General features: G+C 37.2%; 1 protein-coding gene across 6 annotated transcripts; it reads left to right on the forward strand.

Moving 5' to 3' along the window:
* Positions 1 to 1,185: 1,185 nt before the first annotated feature.
* Positions 1,186 to 18,632, forward strand: LOC139969652 (uncharacterized). Of its 6 annotated transcripts, none has more exons than XM_071974785.1 (12): positions 1,186 to 1,692; positions 3,235 to 3,440; positions 3,885 to 5,269; positions 5,760 to 5,879; positions 6,979 to 7,093; positions 7,674 to 7,775; positions 8,003 to 8,101; positions 8,231 to 8,383; positions 9,705 to 11,015; positions 11,377 to 11,447; positions 12,464 to 13,154; positions 13,458 to 18,632. In XM_071974785.1, the coding sequence occupies exons 3-12, from the start codon at positions 5,216 to 5,218 to the stop codon at positions 13,727 to 13,729; spliced, it is 2,988 nt and encodes a 995-aa protein (XP_071830886.1). In that variant the 5' UTR covers positions 1,186 to 1,692; positions 3,235 to 3,440; positions 3,885 to 5,215; the 3' UTR covers positions 13,730 to 18,632. The 6 variants fall into 6 exon arrangements, with proteins under 6 accessions (XP_071830886.1, XP_071830888.1, XP_071830889.1 ...); XM_071974786.1 differs by having other exon boundaries at positions 1,195 to 1,329; XM_071974787.1 differs by lacking the exon at positions 3,235 to 3,440 and having other exon boundaries at positions 4,122 to 5,269.
* The last annotated feature ends 629 nt before the right edge of the window (positions 18,633 to 19,261 follow it).

Below are 19,261 nucleotides of genomic sequence, written 5' to 3' on the forward strand. Positions count from 1 at the left end.
TGCTTCTGATTACAGTCGACCTTTTGGTGACAGAAGACAAACGTATCTGAGAAATTGAAAGTCTCACTAGGGTGATTGACATGGCTGACAGAAAGAAAGAGAGAAAGAAAGACAGATAGACAGACAGACAGAACTACAGAAAGAAAGAAAGCTTAAATATAATAACCCCACCCAACCACAGGGGGTGGGGGTGACGTACATTGATTGGTACAATTGCAGACAGAGGGAAATATGTCACTGGGGCATCTCATGAAGTGTTGAAGCTATCCTACAATATGTTATGAAAATGAGGGTAAATTATTATTTTTCTAATAACTTCCCCATGTCCCCTTATTGACCCGGGACTGGGCTGATGGCTACCACTGACGCCACTGTCGACACGCCTATGAGTAAACCTTATCCTTTGGGTATTAGAAGCAGTCGTGAGGATTCACGTCACTAACATATATACTGAAGTTGGTGGGCGCTGCCCCTTAAAACATCCCACGTCTTTTGGTGGCGTACTTTCACATCGTAATGATTTCTCTATCCTACCAGGGACTTATCCAGTCAGCTGATCGAAGTTAGCCAGGATCGAAACTTCATACCAATTAACTTGTTTATATTTACATACACATGATTCTTGCAGTAGACAGTTTGTTAACAGTTTTTTCTCTTCATTATTTGTAATGAAACATAATTGGGTAAGCTATAGCGAACTGCATTGTCATGTAATTCAATAACACCGTCAGCGAATCCTTCACTCCAATTCCTGAGAATTAGCAAAAACAGTTACTGTAGCATCTGAGATATTGGGACATTGAACAAAGTAGTCTTGAATACATATACCACGTTAATGAAGAGGGTATATCGTCTCCTATCTGGTATTATTTTGAAATAAAAGTGTTTTTTGTCCGGATGAAGGATGTTTGCGAATTTGAAATAGCGGTAAAATGTTTATGGTCCCTTTTGGTCAAGAAATAAGCTTTTGTTACTGATAGTGGATCTATACCATGTAATAGAGGCGTATTCCTTCTCTGTTCTGTTACTATTCAGGCCCTTCAAATCCATCCATAACCCGAAAAATCAACAACTCTGTTTCCACGATAAGTTGCCCGTGTGGCCGCTGATGCAGTACACCGTTGTACTTTCCGTTATTGTCCGCTTTAGTTGCTACTGTTATTGTCTGCTGAGAAAGGCTGCTAACTTCCGACAGACCTTACACATGACGTAGCTGCTGCGGTGTGGCATTTTTCTAGGTGTCATTGATCTAAATATTTCAAAATACTGCCATGATTTAGAAGGATTATCTGCCAGATTCTGCGAAATCGCCGTAGCTTAACTTGCAAAGTTTGTATTTAGTGAAAACTTAATTTCTCGATTCAATTGAACAATCTGATGTTAGCGTCGTTACTCGTTAGGTTGCATATTATAATACAGAATCGCACTGAGGTAACGTTAGGCTACAGCTTGTTGAGCCTAACGTTAGGCAACGCGCTAACCAGCAACAATTTCACACTCAAAAACATTGATTATTACATAGCCTAGGCTAAGCATAATTAGCCTAAGTCCTTAGACACTAATATAATAGGCATAGCAAAGGCGTCCTGAACAATCCTTATCACTTACTATTAGTACCAGACTTCCAGCTTGTAAGGTCAAACTTGCATTAAAGTCAAGTCGATACAGTTCTTCGATAGTGAATTTTGTCAGGTAAGTTAAGTAGGCTAAGAAGCTTAGCCAAACGTCATGCTATACTGCAGAAGGATCACGGTTTATTTGACTGAAGCAAATGTTAAGGATGTTGCTATTGTCAGTAGTGAAAGGGAGAACAATATTTTCTTAGAGCAGCATGGTGTTCGGGCAGGTGTAGGCTAAGCAGAAACAACTTAGTCACAAGCCGTAGCAATTTGGCTAGTCTACTTCAATTGATTGAATTTGGTTGTGCTGATATGGGACAGGGACTCATTGAAAGGATTACACGATCTAGGCTAGGTAGCAACATGCCTGGGCCAATGCAGTGAAATATTGAAATGTTTCTTGAAGCCTAGTATTATCTGCCAAAATGCAGGACTGTTGAATGACGTAGCCTACCAATGCCAATACCAAGCTATAGCCTAGGTTACTTACATATCATACATAGTTTCTCACAATTTTACTAGACTTGCTGGTTATTAATCCAAATATTATGATTGCTATTGATCAGAACAATAGGTTTACCATGTAAGTATTTGACAAACTACTCTGGACGATTCCATCACATCAAATGGTGAAAAGTAAGGATTCCCACATAATTCTTTATCCCTTCAAGAAAAATGGTTAATTATATTATCAATCAAATCAAAAAACCCCTTTGTGGAATTCCTCATATAAACATTCTCTGTTAGGGATGTTTCTGGTTCAATCTATTTGTCTTTGTGCTGTGCAGGCCTGTCTTCTTATGCCAATATGTGAAATGCTTTATTACAGTAGGTTTCAAATTTTTTATTTAGTAATACTTCACGGTTTTTTTTTTTTTTTTTTGGAACACATTTTTTACTGGTTTGAAAGATATGGGAAGTTTTAAAGTACATGTCATTTACAAAAAGTAGCCCTTGCATTGCCAGCACAACAGTAGGTATTGCACACACAAAAATATGGAAACAGGCTGTTCTGCTACACATATTGCAGATTCAGAAGTAAGATCAAAATAGATTATCAACAAAATTAGAAAATCTAAAAGCATCCTAAAGTATAAATGAAATTTTAATCCTATTGATGAGCTTCCCCCCACCCAAAACAAAGAAAAAGAAGTTAAAATTATTATTTCCATTTGTGGTTTGAAAGCTTTCCGTTTATTGAAATCCATTTACTCCCCTTCCATCCCCATTTCTCCCATTCCTCCTAACTTTCCTGAAACTCCATTAGCAAAGGAGGCAATAATGTTGAATATTTGAACTTAAAAATGATCACAGTGAGGTTTGAGTGTGTTCCTTTTTTGGACTGTGAATCACATGTTTCTGGAAAATGGAGCTGTGAATTATTTGTAAATTTGACTAAAAAAAATGAGGAAATGGTGTTTGGACCATGGAGACAAAGATCATCTAAAAGATACATGTTTTTGTTGGAGCTTTGGAGGCAAAAATTAGTGTTCAATTATTGGTGAACAATTTCTTTTGTTGTACCTGTTGTGCACATATTCTGTGGTGAACAGCAGTATACGTGAAATTCATCGAGCACGACTCACTGTGTCACAGTAGTTTAACCCATCTATAGACTGGCTATTTTGCATGTTCGGTCCGGTTTTCAAGAACCAACTATTATCCTTGGAAATCGAGATTACCAAAGAAAAAAGAGAAAAAATAAGAGAGGAAAATGATTCAGCATTTAGAAGGTGTTTTCCTGTGATGACATCTTGTGGATGGACCTCATGTTTCTCCTAAATCTTTCTGCAGAACTTGGATGTTATGAAATATTTGAAGGTGAGTCTTTTGTTCCTCTTCTGTACACATGTATGTTATTTGAGTTGAATGTCAGTTTTGTGGCACATGCAGCCCTGGTTAGAAGCAGGGCCTAACGGGGGGGGGGGGGGGGCGGGGATGGTCAGGTCAGGGGAAATTCAGATAAAAAATAATTGTATTTTCGTTTTCAAAACTATAGTTGAGGAGAAAATATGCCCGAGTTGAGAAGAGCAAAATGACAAATTCTATCCATTATGTTTGTATGAATTGCTTTACGTCACAAAGCTCAACTGCTCCAGTTTAAAATACCTTATCAACAAACAAGTATTTTGTTTAAGGTGAACAGATGCAGTAGAGGTATGTGAAGTGGGTCACATAGGATTAAAATGGTATATAAATTTTCATATGTTTTATGGTATTTATTATTATTTTAATTTTTAATAATTTCCCTTAAATTGTTTTCAGATGCAGAAAAGAATAATTTAGATTTTCAGATCTTTGGGAAGCTCCAGAAATTAGAACGACTAATGATCCATTACCACTTTGCAATCATCAAATCTGCTAGTTTCAGGAATTGTTTCAGTAAGGAAGCTTGATGAGCAAGGGAGTAGACCTGCACAGAAAAAGCTAGTATATGAGGTCCAATAAGCTACTATAGGAATTTGTTTAGTTTCAACAAGCTGTGTGGTTTTATCCTTTTAGAAAAGTTGAAGTAATTTGGGGTTACTTTTGGATCAAGAGTATTCTGAGTGTTATCTGGACGCCAACAGCAGCTCTATTCCTGGAAACAGAGTATTTGTGAGGTATCCTGCAAACTCTTTGGTCTCTGAGGGGCTTAAGAACATACTTGCAACTGTCTTCCACATGCAGAAGTTAGAACAAAAATAGAAAAGAATTGTCAAGAAACACCAACAGGACAGGAGTCTTGGGAATAAAATAAAATTGAAAGAAGCAGGAATATCTCTTAGTCTTTGAAACTGTATTTGATAGATTTAAATTGTAAAAGGAATATGAAAAGGATTCCAGCTACCTGTAACTTCACTTAGCAGCAACCCAACCCTAAAGAAGAGTAGAAGTATATGGCAAATCACACATCGTCTAATCTCTCTGATAGGAAGTGTTTGGACGATTCACCTCATCTGCTGCAACCATAAAGTAGTCTTTCATTACTGTGGACATGTCTCTTCAGGGACACTGAACTGTAAAATTTAGGATAGTATTTGTCATCAACACCATCCAGGACCCCCCCAATATCCCATACCAGACTGTCTGTGTCGTAAATATGAAGAAATAACTATGAAGAGAAAATAATCTGAATTCACAGCCTTTGCAGGATTCGTGTCAGTTCATTTAGTTTACATTCTGTAACATAGAAAATCAAACGGAGGATCAGTTAAACACCTGCACGTTACCGTACTGTTGTCAACGTTTTGATGGGAAAGATATATCTGATACATCAGAGGAGTTTGGAGCAAGATCTAATAGCAGTCCATCGTTAATCCAGCTTACCATCTCCGTTAACTAGCGAAGGAAGCAGAGGAAGAGTTTTAACTGAAGTTTTGCTATTAAACTTGTTTTTTGGTGTTGTTTGTTTGATTTTTGGTTACAAACCATATTAAAAAACCTTAAACCAGATCTAGTCAGTGTTAAAGTAATGTCTTAAATTTCAGACCAAGTTGGATGTTTGTGTACATTGGATATCATCTCAAATTAACACAGAATAGCCTTGGACAAGATCTTTTAGTTTGGAAGAAGGAACTTTGAAGGATAGTTGTACTACCTCGCTTTTGTCAAAGATGGCTGCCCAAGGGACTGACTGTTACTACTACTATTACTCACAGTGTGCAAAGGTGAGTACAATTTTTGTCTATGTTATAACTTTTATCTGTGGTGGGCGGTGTATGTGGGGGCGGGGGGGTTGCATGCTTCCTCCCAGTTCCTCTGTTCCTGAACAACTGGTTTGATTTAATCCACAGCATTACTATCATAACCCATTTCTTTACATATTTCTGTATTTGTTGCACAGTTGAGTGTTAACTTTTAAGTATAATCAAAGGGGAAAAGAACTAAGCAATTTGCTGTGTATTTACTGCAAAAGGGACTGTAGGTGAATATGGAAACAGTGTTAAGAAGGCTTAGCCACGGTGATGATTTTGTTTTTATTGAAGCAGAATCTTTTTCGGAGGCTCACTGAGCCTGGGTTAACCTCTGAAGAAGATCCTGCTAGGATTGAAAGGTCACGCCCTCTAACTTATATATATATTTATAATTATCATGATTACTCTGAAAACATTTTCTAATTATTCTTCTTTATTTGTTTGTTGGGATATTTCTCTTCAGGGAGATGCATGTCCTTTCAGACACTGTCCTGAAGCTCTTGGGAATGAGGTAGTCTGTTCGTTGTGGAGAGAGGGAAGGTGTTACCGAGGTGTTTGTAGCTACAGACATATGGAAATAGAGGTAAGTCACAATAGTTTAGCCACATTTCCAGTGTTGTAGTCAAGTTGTGGAGAGAGGGAAGGTGTTACCGAGGTGTTGTAGCTACAGACATATGGAAATAGAGGTAAGTCACAATAGTTTAGCCACATTTCCAGTGTTGTAGTCAAGTTGTGGAGAGAGGGAAGGTGTTACCGAGGTGTTTGTAGCTACAGACATATGGAAATAGAGGTAAGTCACAATAGTTTAGCCACATGTCCAGTGTTGTAGTCAAGTTGTGGGGAATGGGAAGGTGTTACCGAGGTGTTTGTAGCTACTGACATATGGAAATAGAGGTAAGTCACAATAGTTTAGCCACATGTTAAGTGTTGTAGTCAAGTACTTTTATCAGTCCAACACAGCCCAAATTTTGCTATTTTGATCCAAGTAACAATGTCTTAAGACAACTTTGTAGAATCTGAGTATCAATTTTTTCATTTTGCAGGACTGAATGAGTCACCTCAATCATAATTTGTTACAACACTGCTATCAAGTATTAGTCAATATATGGTTGTCCTTGATCAGGCTATGACACCTTGGATAATATTTTTGCGTTAAAATAGAATTTTAAAATCCCCTTACATATATCTCTTTGTGTTCACCATGCTCATTAACCTGTCTGTATTCTGTGCGTGTTTTTGTCCCTTCTGTTACTGTTACTTATCAATTAGCCTTTGAAGATGATCCTGCTAGGATCGAAACGTCAGGCCAACTTACTGTACTTTTACACAAAATAGAATTTTAGCACTTTTACTAGATTCCTTTCTTTTAATTTTTGTCATCTGGACATCTAAATTCCATATCACTACAAATAATTAAAACATTACTCAGACAAATTGTAACAGCAATAAAAACCATCATAGAAACAAGATCCATAATTTCCAGATTCTGAAAAGGAAAGAATGAAATAAACAAAGCTCTCTACTCCTCACCAAGCACACAACAGCTAAAAAAAAGTATATAATTTGTGAGTAGAGTGGACTGTTTTTCTTTAAGAAGACTTTATTTATGTTATCTCTGTATTTAAACTGAATAGTTGAAGTCAAATTGTGAAAACTAAATTCAGTATTTTCTTCTTCAACAGAAAAATCGCGCTACCATTCCATGTTACTGGGAGTCCCAACCGAGTGGCTGTCTAAAGTCACATTGCTCCTTTCTTCATATCAAACAGAGAGGTGGCACTGGTAATACTGTGACAGGTAAGGAAGTTGGTAATAGTTAAGGGGAGGGTGGGCGGAGGGAGTGGGGAGGGAGGGACGGAGGAGAGGGAGAGTTTATCAAAAGCAGTTGAACTTTTATAGCCAGCTACTTTATGGTCAACACCGTTTTCACGTTTCATGCAGTAGTCTTCTATCTATGTATCATTTATCTTTATCCCTGTCCACCCCCCTGTCTCTGTCATGAGCAGTTAGAAAAAAGTTTATCATCCTTATTAGACAGGATGCTGTAAGTGTAACTAAATGCGACCAAATGGCTTTATTAATAATCAAGATTTGTCATGGTATACAGCTTTGTTACTTTCACAAGGAAACTACTAAAATGGTTTTATTTTGTGTGTACATTTTATGAAAAATTCTTTGTGTTGTTTAGATACTTCTTGCAAAGTACAAATTTTGTTTTTGTCTTCTATTACACAGCCATCAGTAATAGTAAAAATTTAACTAAAACCCTTTGTCCTCTGCCCCTGAAGTAGAAAAAAAACCTTGGTTTATACAGCTTGTTATTGTGATCCATTTAACTTTTCTGAACTCCTCTCGACCAATAATTTTCTATCTTCAGATACAAAGAGTGCGATTTTGACTCCAGCAAACGTTGCCATGAAGGCATCGATTCCATTCCCCGTGGTGGAACCAGTCGTGGTTAATCCAGAGGACGACGTAGGTAGGTGATACAAAAGCATGTTAACTTCTCTACCATATTCTTGTGAATTGTGTGTCAAGGTGTGCTACAATTGCTTCTGAAAACATTTAGACTGCCACGGTCACTCATGTTTCACAATATTTTTATTCGTTCAACTGGGAGAACAGAAAAAAAAGCTAGAGTATTTTATCAAAATCATCCATGGTTTCTATATTTGCTATGCTTTTTTTGTTTAACTTTGTTGACAGATGATTCAAGCAGTGTTGAAGTGTCACCTGTTAAGAAGATTGCATTTTCATCAAACACAATAAGGTTCGGTGCCAAAGAGAGAAAACCAGTAGAAGCAGGTAAGGCATGAATTTTTCCCGTAAGAGCTTGAATATGTTTCGTCAGTTGTGCCAGCGTACATGTTAGTTTAAAAATAATTACAAATAAAAACAACATACTTCTTTGAATGTTCTCTTGTTTCTCTTCAGCTACAGGGGAAGGTTCCTTAGACTTTGGCATCAAAACGCTTTCACAATTAAGAAAGACCAATGATATCCGAGGTTTCTCTACCAGTCAGGCTGCTGTTGGTGAACCTGTTACAAAAGCTGGCAGTCAAAGAAAATTCATCTCCCTGAGAAACGGTAAAAGCAACATCTTGATTTATATCGGTAGCCTATGTAAATGAAACATATTAAAGACATTCTGAAAGAAATAATTTGTCCAGTGTTACATGAATAAATTGCGACGCAATTTTTAAGTATGTGTAGCAGTTCTTGTACATAGTACCGTAATATTTTCAGTAGGTTACAGTGAAAAAATAAAACGTTTAGATTTTGTCTAGCAATTTACAGGTCTTTGAATTTTATCTGTCATGAAATACTGAAATATGCTAACTTTTCTGTGTACAGAAAACTGAGATACCTTACTTTTACATTTGTGTAGCAAGTTGAGCAATTTGCAATGCAATTAGCAATGCTATACCAGCTTAATTATTCCTAGTGGCTACCAAACAGCAGACTTTCCAAAGCCTAGAGTTGTAACAAATCAATTTCATTATATATTTGAGATGAGTTCTTACCAGTTACTGAATTGCTCCAAATATTGACTCATTACAACACTGCAAAGCATCCTCAACATTTCGTTTTGTTAACATTGCTATCAATAGTTTGAATACTAAATTATTCCAGCCAGTTGGGACAATTCCCTAATGCTAATACCACTCTAAAATGTTGACCAATATCATGCTTTCAAAGCACTGGTATTGTCAGTACAAACAGTTTCTAACCTTGATCTGATAGAAAAATGATATTCATACTGCTCGTACTGACAATACCAGTTCTCTGAAGCGGGACTTGACACTACAGTATAGAAAAAATTGTCCAAACTGGGTTATTATTCCCTGTGTTCCATGCATATTCAGATGTTGAAAGGTTAGGAGTACACTCAACCTTTCTCTTTGGTGGTCTGTTTCTTGTTTGATTATTGAGTTTAGAAACTTTAGAATACTGCTTACAAAAAGGCTTGGTTTTCTAATGAAATCTCCACGTGAGGATGTATTCACAAATTGTCAACAAATCTGATGAATTCAAATTCTTTGCTGTACCGAATGCTGTGACGAGGTGGTTTGGTGTAAAGCTGCAAATAATCCCAGTAATTTTTGATAAGCAATCAACTGTCATCCCTGTAAATCACATTGAGTAGCACAAAAGGGTCATGACCCAGTCAACCTTTACATGGGGTCTGGTTAACTTAAAACTGAAATAAAATAAAACTGTTAGCAAACTGCTTATCCACTAGAGAGCCTGTGTAAGAGAATGTGTAAAAGTAAGTCGGCCTGACGTTTCGATCCTAGCAGGATCTTCTTCAAACTTAAACTTGGTTAGTTTAGAGTCATTGTACCACTTACTAAAAAAATGGCTAAGATGGAAGATCGAATGTCCTTGCTTGTTTTACCTCCAACAGTTCATGAATCACAGAGTGAGAATGAAAATTGGATGAAGGAGGAAGAAGAGAAACCGAGGAACATTTTATCAGTGCGCTCGACGACAAAACCGATACTGCATGTTGGAAACAAAGAAGATGTTAACAGCGACAGACATCTGATCGTCTCACAGGACAGACGGTTACCGATTAGATCAGCAGTGAAATTAGGTGGCGACTCGTCGGACTCTACAAAGTTTTCAGAACTGAGTAAGAGGGTCAGGAGGTTGTCAGGAGAGAGGTCAACGGCATCCGCACAAGTCTTAAATAAAGTCAGCGAGAAAGGTGATGCAGGAATTAAGAGTCTGGAGCAAATTCGTAGGGAAAGGAGAGTAAGGGTGAGCCCGGCTCTCTCGCCGGAGCTGGAGACCGGGGTTAAAAGTTTGGCCGAGATTCGAAGGGAAAGACGAGCTGTGAAAGTTGGAACCAAGGCTTCAGAAGATACCGGTGTAGTTGTGAAAAGTTTGACCGAGATCAAGAAAGAGAGGACAGATAGGGGTAAATTGGGGGAACCTTGTAGTGAGGGTGACGTTGGGGTGAAAACCTTAGAACAGATTAGGCAAGAGAAACTTGGAGAATCTAGTGTCCCAGATAATGTGAGTTCTGGCCGTGCTAGTGTGAAAAATTTAGAGCAAATACGAAGAGAGAGGATTGCCAAGAGACTCGGACTCACGGACGGAAACAGAGGGAAACTTGATAATAAAGACACGGCTAGAAAACTAATCGTCAGAAGGGAACAAGCGGATGATTTGGTCAGTGAAAGTGTAGAAAATGAAGAAAGTATTGTCGGTTCAGTTCTCAAGCGGCTAGGACCTGCCGTGACCGACGGAGATGGGACGATCAGTAAAAGGAAGATTGCTGTGAAGCAAAAGGATCTCAAAGGATCCGCGAAGGATCAACATACTCCACGCCAACTCACAGTCGTAAGGAAAGAGTCAGAACGATCAGATTCGAGTGCGACTCTGATGACACAAGTCAAACCGAAGAGGAGGCGAGTCACTCTTTTATCGGAAGTTGTAAATAACCATCAGCAAGGAGAGAGCAATGTAGAGAACAGAGTGAAGGCGAGACTAGGGACACTGACGGAGCCAGAGAAGAGAGATGTGGCCGACAGGAGAAGAAGTAGTGAAGATGGAGAAGGGGGTGAAGATAAACAAGGAAAGAGATTAGAAACAAGGCAACCCCCGAAGAAGAAGAAGATAACGATTAGGAGAAATGAAGATAGTTTAAAAAATCCAGTCAAGCGAAGAGCAGATAGACAGATCTATCAACCACCGGCTGCAAAATTTAAAGGTGAGTCAGAAATAAGACGAGCCCTCTCTGTAACTTGGTCGCCAATTCACCAGTTTCTCCCGAGCAGACCTGAGGAAAGTTTGATCAGGGGAGGCTCTCAGTCCAGGTTCATATTAGGAGCCTTGTGAAATATGGAAGAAAGAGTCATATATAATAATCTTAGGAAGAAATGAAGGCTTCAGATAGAGACATCTATCAAGTCTCTCTAGGAAAGAGAAACGAAGGATTAAAAAGAAAAAGATTGATTAATGTTTATGATTGTCATAAGTGATTTGACAACTTCACAAATCTCTGAGCTCTGAGATTCATTAAAGTGTATTTTCAGTTGAATTTTTGGTTTATATTTGACTAATTTTTGCAGGTGCAAGCTCCAGAACGGGAAGCCAGAGTGAATCTCAGGAGGTAGGAGAGGACGATAACTCGAATGAGATGGTGAGTTTTTGATTTGATGAAATAGGTTTCAGTTTTCAAACAGTTTGAGGGGTCCAAGTAACAGATTGTGATTTCATTGGCAACTTGAAAGGTTAGATTATATTGTGTAAATTTCTCGCTCTTCAAGGCTTTATGTTATTGTATTAAGACTTCAGATACTCTGGCATAAACTGCCTCTAATATTTGACGTTATTGCCTAATGCCTAGCTGTTCCCTCATGTATTCTCACTGTCCATAAGTATCCTACTATGAATCTTATGTAGGCATTCAAAAATTATACTGTTTGTACCATTATTATGGTCAAAATTCTTTAGCTGCTGCAAGTTATGGCCTTTGTTCAAATTTCCGTTACCTTCCCTTCATGTGGGTACATTTCCATTCATTCATGAAAGTTTTATTACATCTGCTGGCGTTCTAAAGTTTGGCTGACTGCATCTGTGGAAATCTCATGGAAAAACTGTATGGGTCCTGTGTACAAATCTTTTATAGCAATTTAACGATTATGGGTGGTAGCCTTTTTCTGATGTAATACCGGATAAATTACTCCCGAGTTAATTGTAACACTACTTGAAGCAATGCACTCCTCTAACTCAAGTCACAAATACCGAATAAGTTACTCCCTGGTTAAATTATAACACTACTTGAAGCAATGCACTCCTCTAACTCAAGTCACAAATACCGGATAAATTACTCCCTGGTTAATTGTAACACTACTTGGAGCAATGCACTCGTCTCACTCAAGTCACAAATACTGGATAAATTACACCCTGGTTAATTGTAACACTACTTGAAGCAATGCACTCGTCTCACTCAAGTCACAAATACCCGATAAATTACTCCCCGGTTAATTGTAACACTACTTGCAGTAATGAACTTGTCTCACTCAAGTCACAAATACCGGATAAATTACTCCCCGGTTAATTGTAACACTACTTGAAGCATATGCACTCGTCTCACTCAAGTCACAAAGGTAACAATTATTCTCTGTTTCATGTTACCGTCTATTTCCCCTTTAGATCGAGAACAGTCCAAAAGAGGCGAAGATCCAACGTAACTTGTTACGAACCAAGAGGCCAAGAATAACATTCCAGTCGGACGAGGTTGATACAAATGTAGCAGGACTAAAAGTGAAACGGAGGAATTTGACAGATCAGTCGGAAGAAAGGAACGTAGACAAGGAAGAGGATGGTCTAGCATCAGGTGTCGTGAAGTTAAATCCTCTCAGAGAGGAGAGCAAACAGCCGGCCAAGCTATCCTACGGAAAACGACAAAGAGGGGTGGGCCTCAGGGAAAGGTTATTACAACAGTCGCAGAAGTTTGCAGTAGGTGCAGCAGCAGCAGTTGGAGATGAAAATAAAGAGAAGGAAACGATACCAAACAGCAGAGATGTAAATAAAGAGAAAGAATCATTACCAAACAGTGGACAGACGGTGTTAACGCCCTCCTCATTGAAAGAAGGATTGGGTAACGTACATGGAGAGAAGGTTCAGCATAATTTAGAAGAGAAAGAACAATCTGTAGTATCATCCAGCGGTGTCAGAAGTGGGATATCTGAAGAGAAGGTTGTATTATCACCTGTTAATCAAGTTGAAGGAAACTGGCTTCAAGAGGTCAAAGTTGATCAACTCGTTGAAAAACCTTCTTCTACCACTACTACTGCGACATCAGGAGACGTTTCATTAAGTTCAGATGTCCATATAACACCAGGTGAGTGTTGCATGTGTTTAATTGGCAATGAGTTCTGAATTTCAGCCGTGGTAATAAATTTTATCGTAGTGGGGAGACTATGGACAAGCTTGCTGCTGAAGTCTTTTAAAGATTTCTGTTACAGTTCGAAGCGACAAAATTGTGAACACGACATGGTCGGGTTTTGGAAGGTTGCAGAACATTATTTGCAAAAAGATGTCTGTTCTTCTGTCCAATTTCATTGATGATTTTAATAAATATTCACATTTCTTTGTAAATCATTGACCATTGTTTTCAGTTCAATATTTATACTGTACCCCACAGACTCCACCAATGTGCCCATTCCATCCGCTGCTGTTGTGCCGTTAGTGTCGACTCTCATACCAACTCAACTAGAGAAAGACGGCGTAGACGTGAAGAAAGATGTCGAGGGAAGAGAAAGGAAGGATTCAGTTACCAAAAGAAGACGGTTGAGTATAGTTGACGACGAATTTGCTGGACTGTTAGATGACGTGGAGGTGGGAGAAGATGAATTTAATGATGAAGATGACGATGATACTCTCTTAGAGGAGCTTGAAGACCTCATCAATTCTTGAAAAATGGATGGTAGGCTGAAATTAATGGTGAGAATGTGAAGATAAAAAAGAGGAGGTGAACAAGAGGATTTTAAAATGATGAAGATGATACTAAGTCACTTAACAAGAAGCTTGCTTGCACAAGCCTGGAAACGTTTCATACCAGGTACATTCAATGTAGCTTGAGCTTTCATTGAACAGTTCTTATTAATTTCACCTGGTTTTTTGTTTTTGTTTGTTTTCAAGTGTCAGTTGTAAAATGTTTGTAGTATTGAGCTGCATAAAATGGAGTACTCACAGGGTCTGATTTTTCCTTGTTTTTTTAAATATTTACTCTTCCAAAATGTAAAATATTCTGCTGGTGGGAATCTTTGTTTGCTATCTCAGGGAGTACATATTAGGGAAATTCTTCAGTGGCAGTTCCGGAGTTTCTGGTTAGAGAATATGTAACCATATTTTGTAGTCATTGAGATACTGGAAAAGCCAGATATATGAACCAATAAAAGAATATAAAACCAACCTATATACTCGCATACATATGGAACATTGCATACCATTGATATAAACTAACCAAGTAAGAGGGCACAAAGCTGTAATAGATTTTGAGGAACTATTGAAGTCTTATTTTTAATGATATTGAAATGTTTTATGATAAAAGAAGAAAAAATAATCAGGAACTGTGGGAATTTTCATTATTCGAAAGATATCGCGTCAGTGTTTAAAGAGGTCATGTTTCAAAGAGTTGCTAAAGTATGGTTTGAAGGGAGAAAGTTTGCTGCCATGACAGCAGTGTGTACAAGTAATTCTCTGGCAATTGATACAAAGTGCTACCTATGGTGTTTTAATCCGGGGATATATATTACAGTGAATGCATCCTTCGGTTTGTAATTAATGGATATGTTACAGTAAGCATATCTGTGTCAAAGACAGAAAAAAAAATTAAGGATAGTTAGCCTGCAAATGTTACTTTTCCATAAAATGATGCATTGTAGGGGTGCATGCATTTGACTAAAAATAAATATTGTCAAAGAGTGATTTGGGGTAGGGGTTGGGGTCAATTGTAGCAGTGTTGCAGCTTGTTACATTGAAGTGTTCCCATGAATAGAATGAGTCTAACATTTGATGATATTTGCCATTGCTCAAGACCATTCATATTGATTTCCTTGTAATTGGTGGCAAAATCTTTATATTGTAGTAAATTGCACCCGTGCAGGTTTGCAAGAGATGGAAGGGGAGGGGAGAGAAATGGCTCACATAAACTAGCAGATGGGGGCTACCTAAATCATGGTTTGCTCTCCTCATATCGTTGGCTCAAGTAGCTATATAAGAAGAAAGGAAGGAAGGAAGGAAGGGAGAAAAGGATATGTTTGTGTGTTTTTACATGATTTGATACAAACAAAAAGTTCAGAACTGATCAACATCTCTGTGTGAGGTCTCGTATTTCTGTTCTATTTCTGTATAGTCATTTTTAGCAATTTTCAATTTCTGTTGGAATCTGTTTCAATTTAAATTACCTTGAGCTGAGTTTTAATGTAGATGGTGAATACCGCATCCAACCATGTTCCTCAAGTCGATCATGATTTTCTTTTGGGGGAATAATTTATCCAGTTATTGCATTGCAAAATAAAAAACTAAAAAATATATTAAAAAAAATTAATTGCTCTGCAAGTCCAAAGATGTATAGCAGTGTTGTATAAGAGAAAAAAAATTGAGACATCAAAGCTGCTTCACAAAATTTGAATTTATTCCATGAATTTGACTGAACACATCCTGTGACTTACATCTAGATTTAAGATAATCAACTCCTCCATCCTGACATCATGAAGACATGTTTCTGAGTGTTCCATGTCACTGGTATCATTTGGAAACCGTTTGTTTGTAAAAGTGAGAAATGCTTCATATATTCCTCTCAAACAAATACAAAACGGGGGGATACAAATCGTGCATATGCATTACAAAGTGTTGTATTTAAGGATAACTGTAGGCATACGGTTAAAGTTGAACATATGTTGTTGATCTTGAAAAAAAAAAGAGTTAATCCAGGTTATATTTCCTTACTACTTATTATTACTTTGAAAGATGATGCTTGGAACATCGGTGGCTCATTGAATAAAGCGGCCAAAGTCAAATTAATTTTAGACTTGAATTTTGTTTACTACCCTACCACAAATCATTATCGATATTTTGTGGTTGATGCCTACTTGGGAAAGAAGTTTAAATGAAGGAGATGGGAATTGAATTGAATTGCTTTAATTTCTACCATAACCGTGCTTTACGTCAGATAAACGAAAGCAGTCGTGCTTAACAATAGCGCTAAAAACATTAGCTGGAAGAGAAGTTGAGAGAATGGAAGAGAGGCGAGGTGTAGAGACATTAAGCTTTCTTATATTTAATATCCTGTATATGAAATGATGGACAAGTGAAGTTTTTCATGTAAATTCTACAAAAAAAAATCTAGGGTTATTTGCACCATTAAAAAAAACAAGAAAAGAAAATAAGAAGTAAAAGATTACTAACAAATACACAAGTATGATCAATGTCCCATCAGGTCAATTTCCATTATTGGAGAACCCAACCAGAAATTTGAATTAGTTGTATGTACTATTTATGGTATGGTATTAAACAAATTGCCACTACCACATTTCAGTGAGTGACTTTGAATGCATCATTTATTGCATATATGCTAGATTAGTATATGCTACTAGGAAATGATAGAATATGCTGTAAAATTACACATTGTATATGTTAACTACTTAAACTATTCATGTTAAAGGGTAATGGTGAATGATTCAATAGGCAGATGGGGCAAGGGCTCAGGTTCCCCCCCCCCCGGCGGGTGGGCAGTAGGAGGAGTAAGCAGTTGGTGCATCAGGGGATTAGTAGTGCGGGCTTGCAAATTTCAAAGTTTACAATTTACGTTTTCTGAATTTGTTACCAGACCTGCAGATTATTGATTGAATCATGGTTACAATTTATCAAAGAAAGAGAAAAATAGAACTCTTTTGTTTTTTTTAAGAAATTTGATGAATAAACAACAATTCAGCAACTTTTCTGTATTAAATTTTTACCATTTCTTTATCCATCTGATTATACTGTTACATTATTGTTAGTCTAATTTTATTAATCCAATGGAAGCATGATTGAATTAATAATAAAAAACTTAATTTGTTCATGATTTTACTATTAAGTTCAGTCGAAGAGTGTAATCTAAAGAGTTAAGATGGGATCAAATTTATGACACGGTTTTGATTTCGTATCCACTTTAAAATGCGTTTTTTTTTTTAAAAAAAAATTTAATTTGTTGATTTTGTTGTAATGTTGTCAAAAGTGCATGCCAACAAATATTTATGACCAATGAGAAGACAGAAACTGACCACAACAACAAAAAAACAGGAGATTTGCTTTTTTACTTCAAGATTGTCTATTAAACAAATGATCACCACTTATGCTGTTTGAGGTCACATGCTTTACATCCTTATTACCTGAGTTCCGGAAATGGTTTATGGTGTACGACTTTGTTATTTGGGTTTATATCCTCCAAAACATCCTCCTGGGTGTTTGCATTGGTTATAAAATGTTATTGCTATTGCAGCACAAATTCCTGGAATATGGCATAATAAGGAAATGGAGTGGAGTTAAAATTTTAAGTCTCCAGGTATGCAATATGTGACCATCTATAGTGTGGTTGCATTGGAGTGTAGACAGTGAGTTTAATGTCATGGGGGAGGGGGTACAGGGTAATGTTTGTCCGTTGATTATGAGTATGCATAGTTAAAACATTAAAGACTTATGTATCACAAAGTCACATGATTACTCAAATCCCAGATGTTCAGATGTGCCTGTAATGTCATTTTTCCTTTGGTATAATTTTAATGATGGCTTTGAGCACAGTATTTATATTCTTTTTAAGTTCTATGATGCTAAAAATCACTGCTTTCAAATATGATGTATTTCTATAAAACTGTTGTCTTTGGTGGATATGACCCTTTAACCATCAGAGGCTTATCATTCAAAGTGGCTGGACAAGCTAGGTCAGCACGCTGACCCTTTCGGTCAGCTCTCTGCAAAACTCAATAAAAATAGTACATATGACTTTAATAGTCTAAACTATTTTGACAGTGCACTACAGATTTGTGAAGGACAAGTGGTATTGTATGTCATGCTGTATTGTTTGTATGAAGTCAAATGAGCATGTATGATTGGTTTAATTAGAATTATCTATAACAATGGATTGGTATTAACTTGTAGGACCTGCACTGAGGAGTAAACATCATCATCATCATCATACTAATTGAACCTTAAAGGAGCTTTCCAAACAATTAGCATGTGCTAAACTGAATACCATAAAATCCGGAACAGGTATAGAAACATATACAAGCACTAAAAAATTTCCCCTTCTTTATATTTTCAGCACTTTAATGCGGTCCAAGAGTCATCCTTAGTTACCTTTATATGACCATTGCAGTTACATTAAAGTTACAATTACAACTCACAATTACAGTTAGAAGTGAATAGGCTTATTTCGTACAAACTATTGTACTCATTTATTTGGTAGCCTAAATAATTTGTTATCAAAAGTTGACGTATCGGAAGTTTTGGGTGGAGAGGGGGAGAGAAGAAGGAATATAAAGTTCCTAAGCAGGATAATGGGTACTACTACTGTTATCAGGATTTTTCAGAATGTTATACGCATCAGTATGTAACAGATCTGACAAGTGTGTATACGTACATATACATCACTGTGTTACATTCTCAATGGTTCGTCATGTTTTTTTTTATCTGTTTTGCATCATTACAGATGCGCATACGTTACTTTCATGTATTAATGCCATACTTTATTTTTTCACTTTTAACGATGCTTGAAATTAAAGTTCCATTCAGCACTGATTGAATTAAATTACAATATTTTGAAAATTATCTTGAATTCTTGGCTCTACTTGTCATTAATATTTGTTCCTCCTTCCCTCACTCTACACCCCCCCCCCCACCTCTCTTTCTATTAACTCCTTCCTCACCCCTTCCATTCATTAGGGGATACCTTATGTACATAACTGTCTAGGTACTTAACTCCACCAGGCAACTTTCAACTACCCCATGACCTCTTACATTGGGAACTTGTGACTCCCTGATCTGAGACTGTTTCTCCCTTAGTATAATAACCATGGTAGAATGATTAACTCCTATTCAACCGTTTGCCCTTTAATGAACACATGCTTTTAGAAAATCATTACTCGAGATAGGAATACACTAGAGAGCTTCCCATAGCTTTATTTTGCACACAAGACAGCCTGCATCAATAAACAACCTTTTCCGAGGGGTCACAGGGACTTCTTTTTTTTTTTTTTTTGTCTTCAAAGATTTGTTTACATTCAAAACACCGGTCGTTTTGACCTTTTTTTTCAAAAAAATCGTGAGAACAGTGAAAAATGTCAGTCAACTGACCCTATCTTATACAACTATCTAATACATACAAGGAATCAAATCAGGAGCCTCAGAGGCATATGTAGAGAGATGGCTCTATATTTGGGGAAAATATGTCAAAAAATAACGTTT

The sequence above is a fragment of the Apostichopus japonicus genome, chromosome 7 (assembly GCF_037975245.1).
Source record: "Apostichopus japonicus isolate 1M-3 chromosome 7, ASM3797524v1, whole genome shotgun sequence".
In the NCBI taxonomy this organism is placed as follows: Eukaryota; Metazoa; Echinodermata; class Holothuroidea; order Aspidochirotida; family Stichopodidae; genus Apostichopus; species Apostichopus japonicus.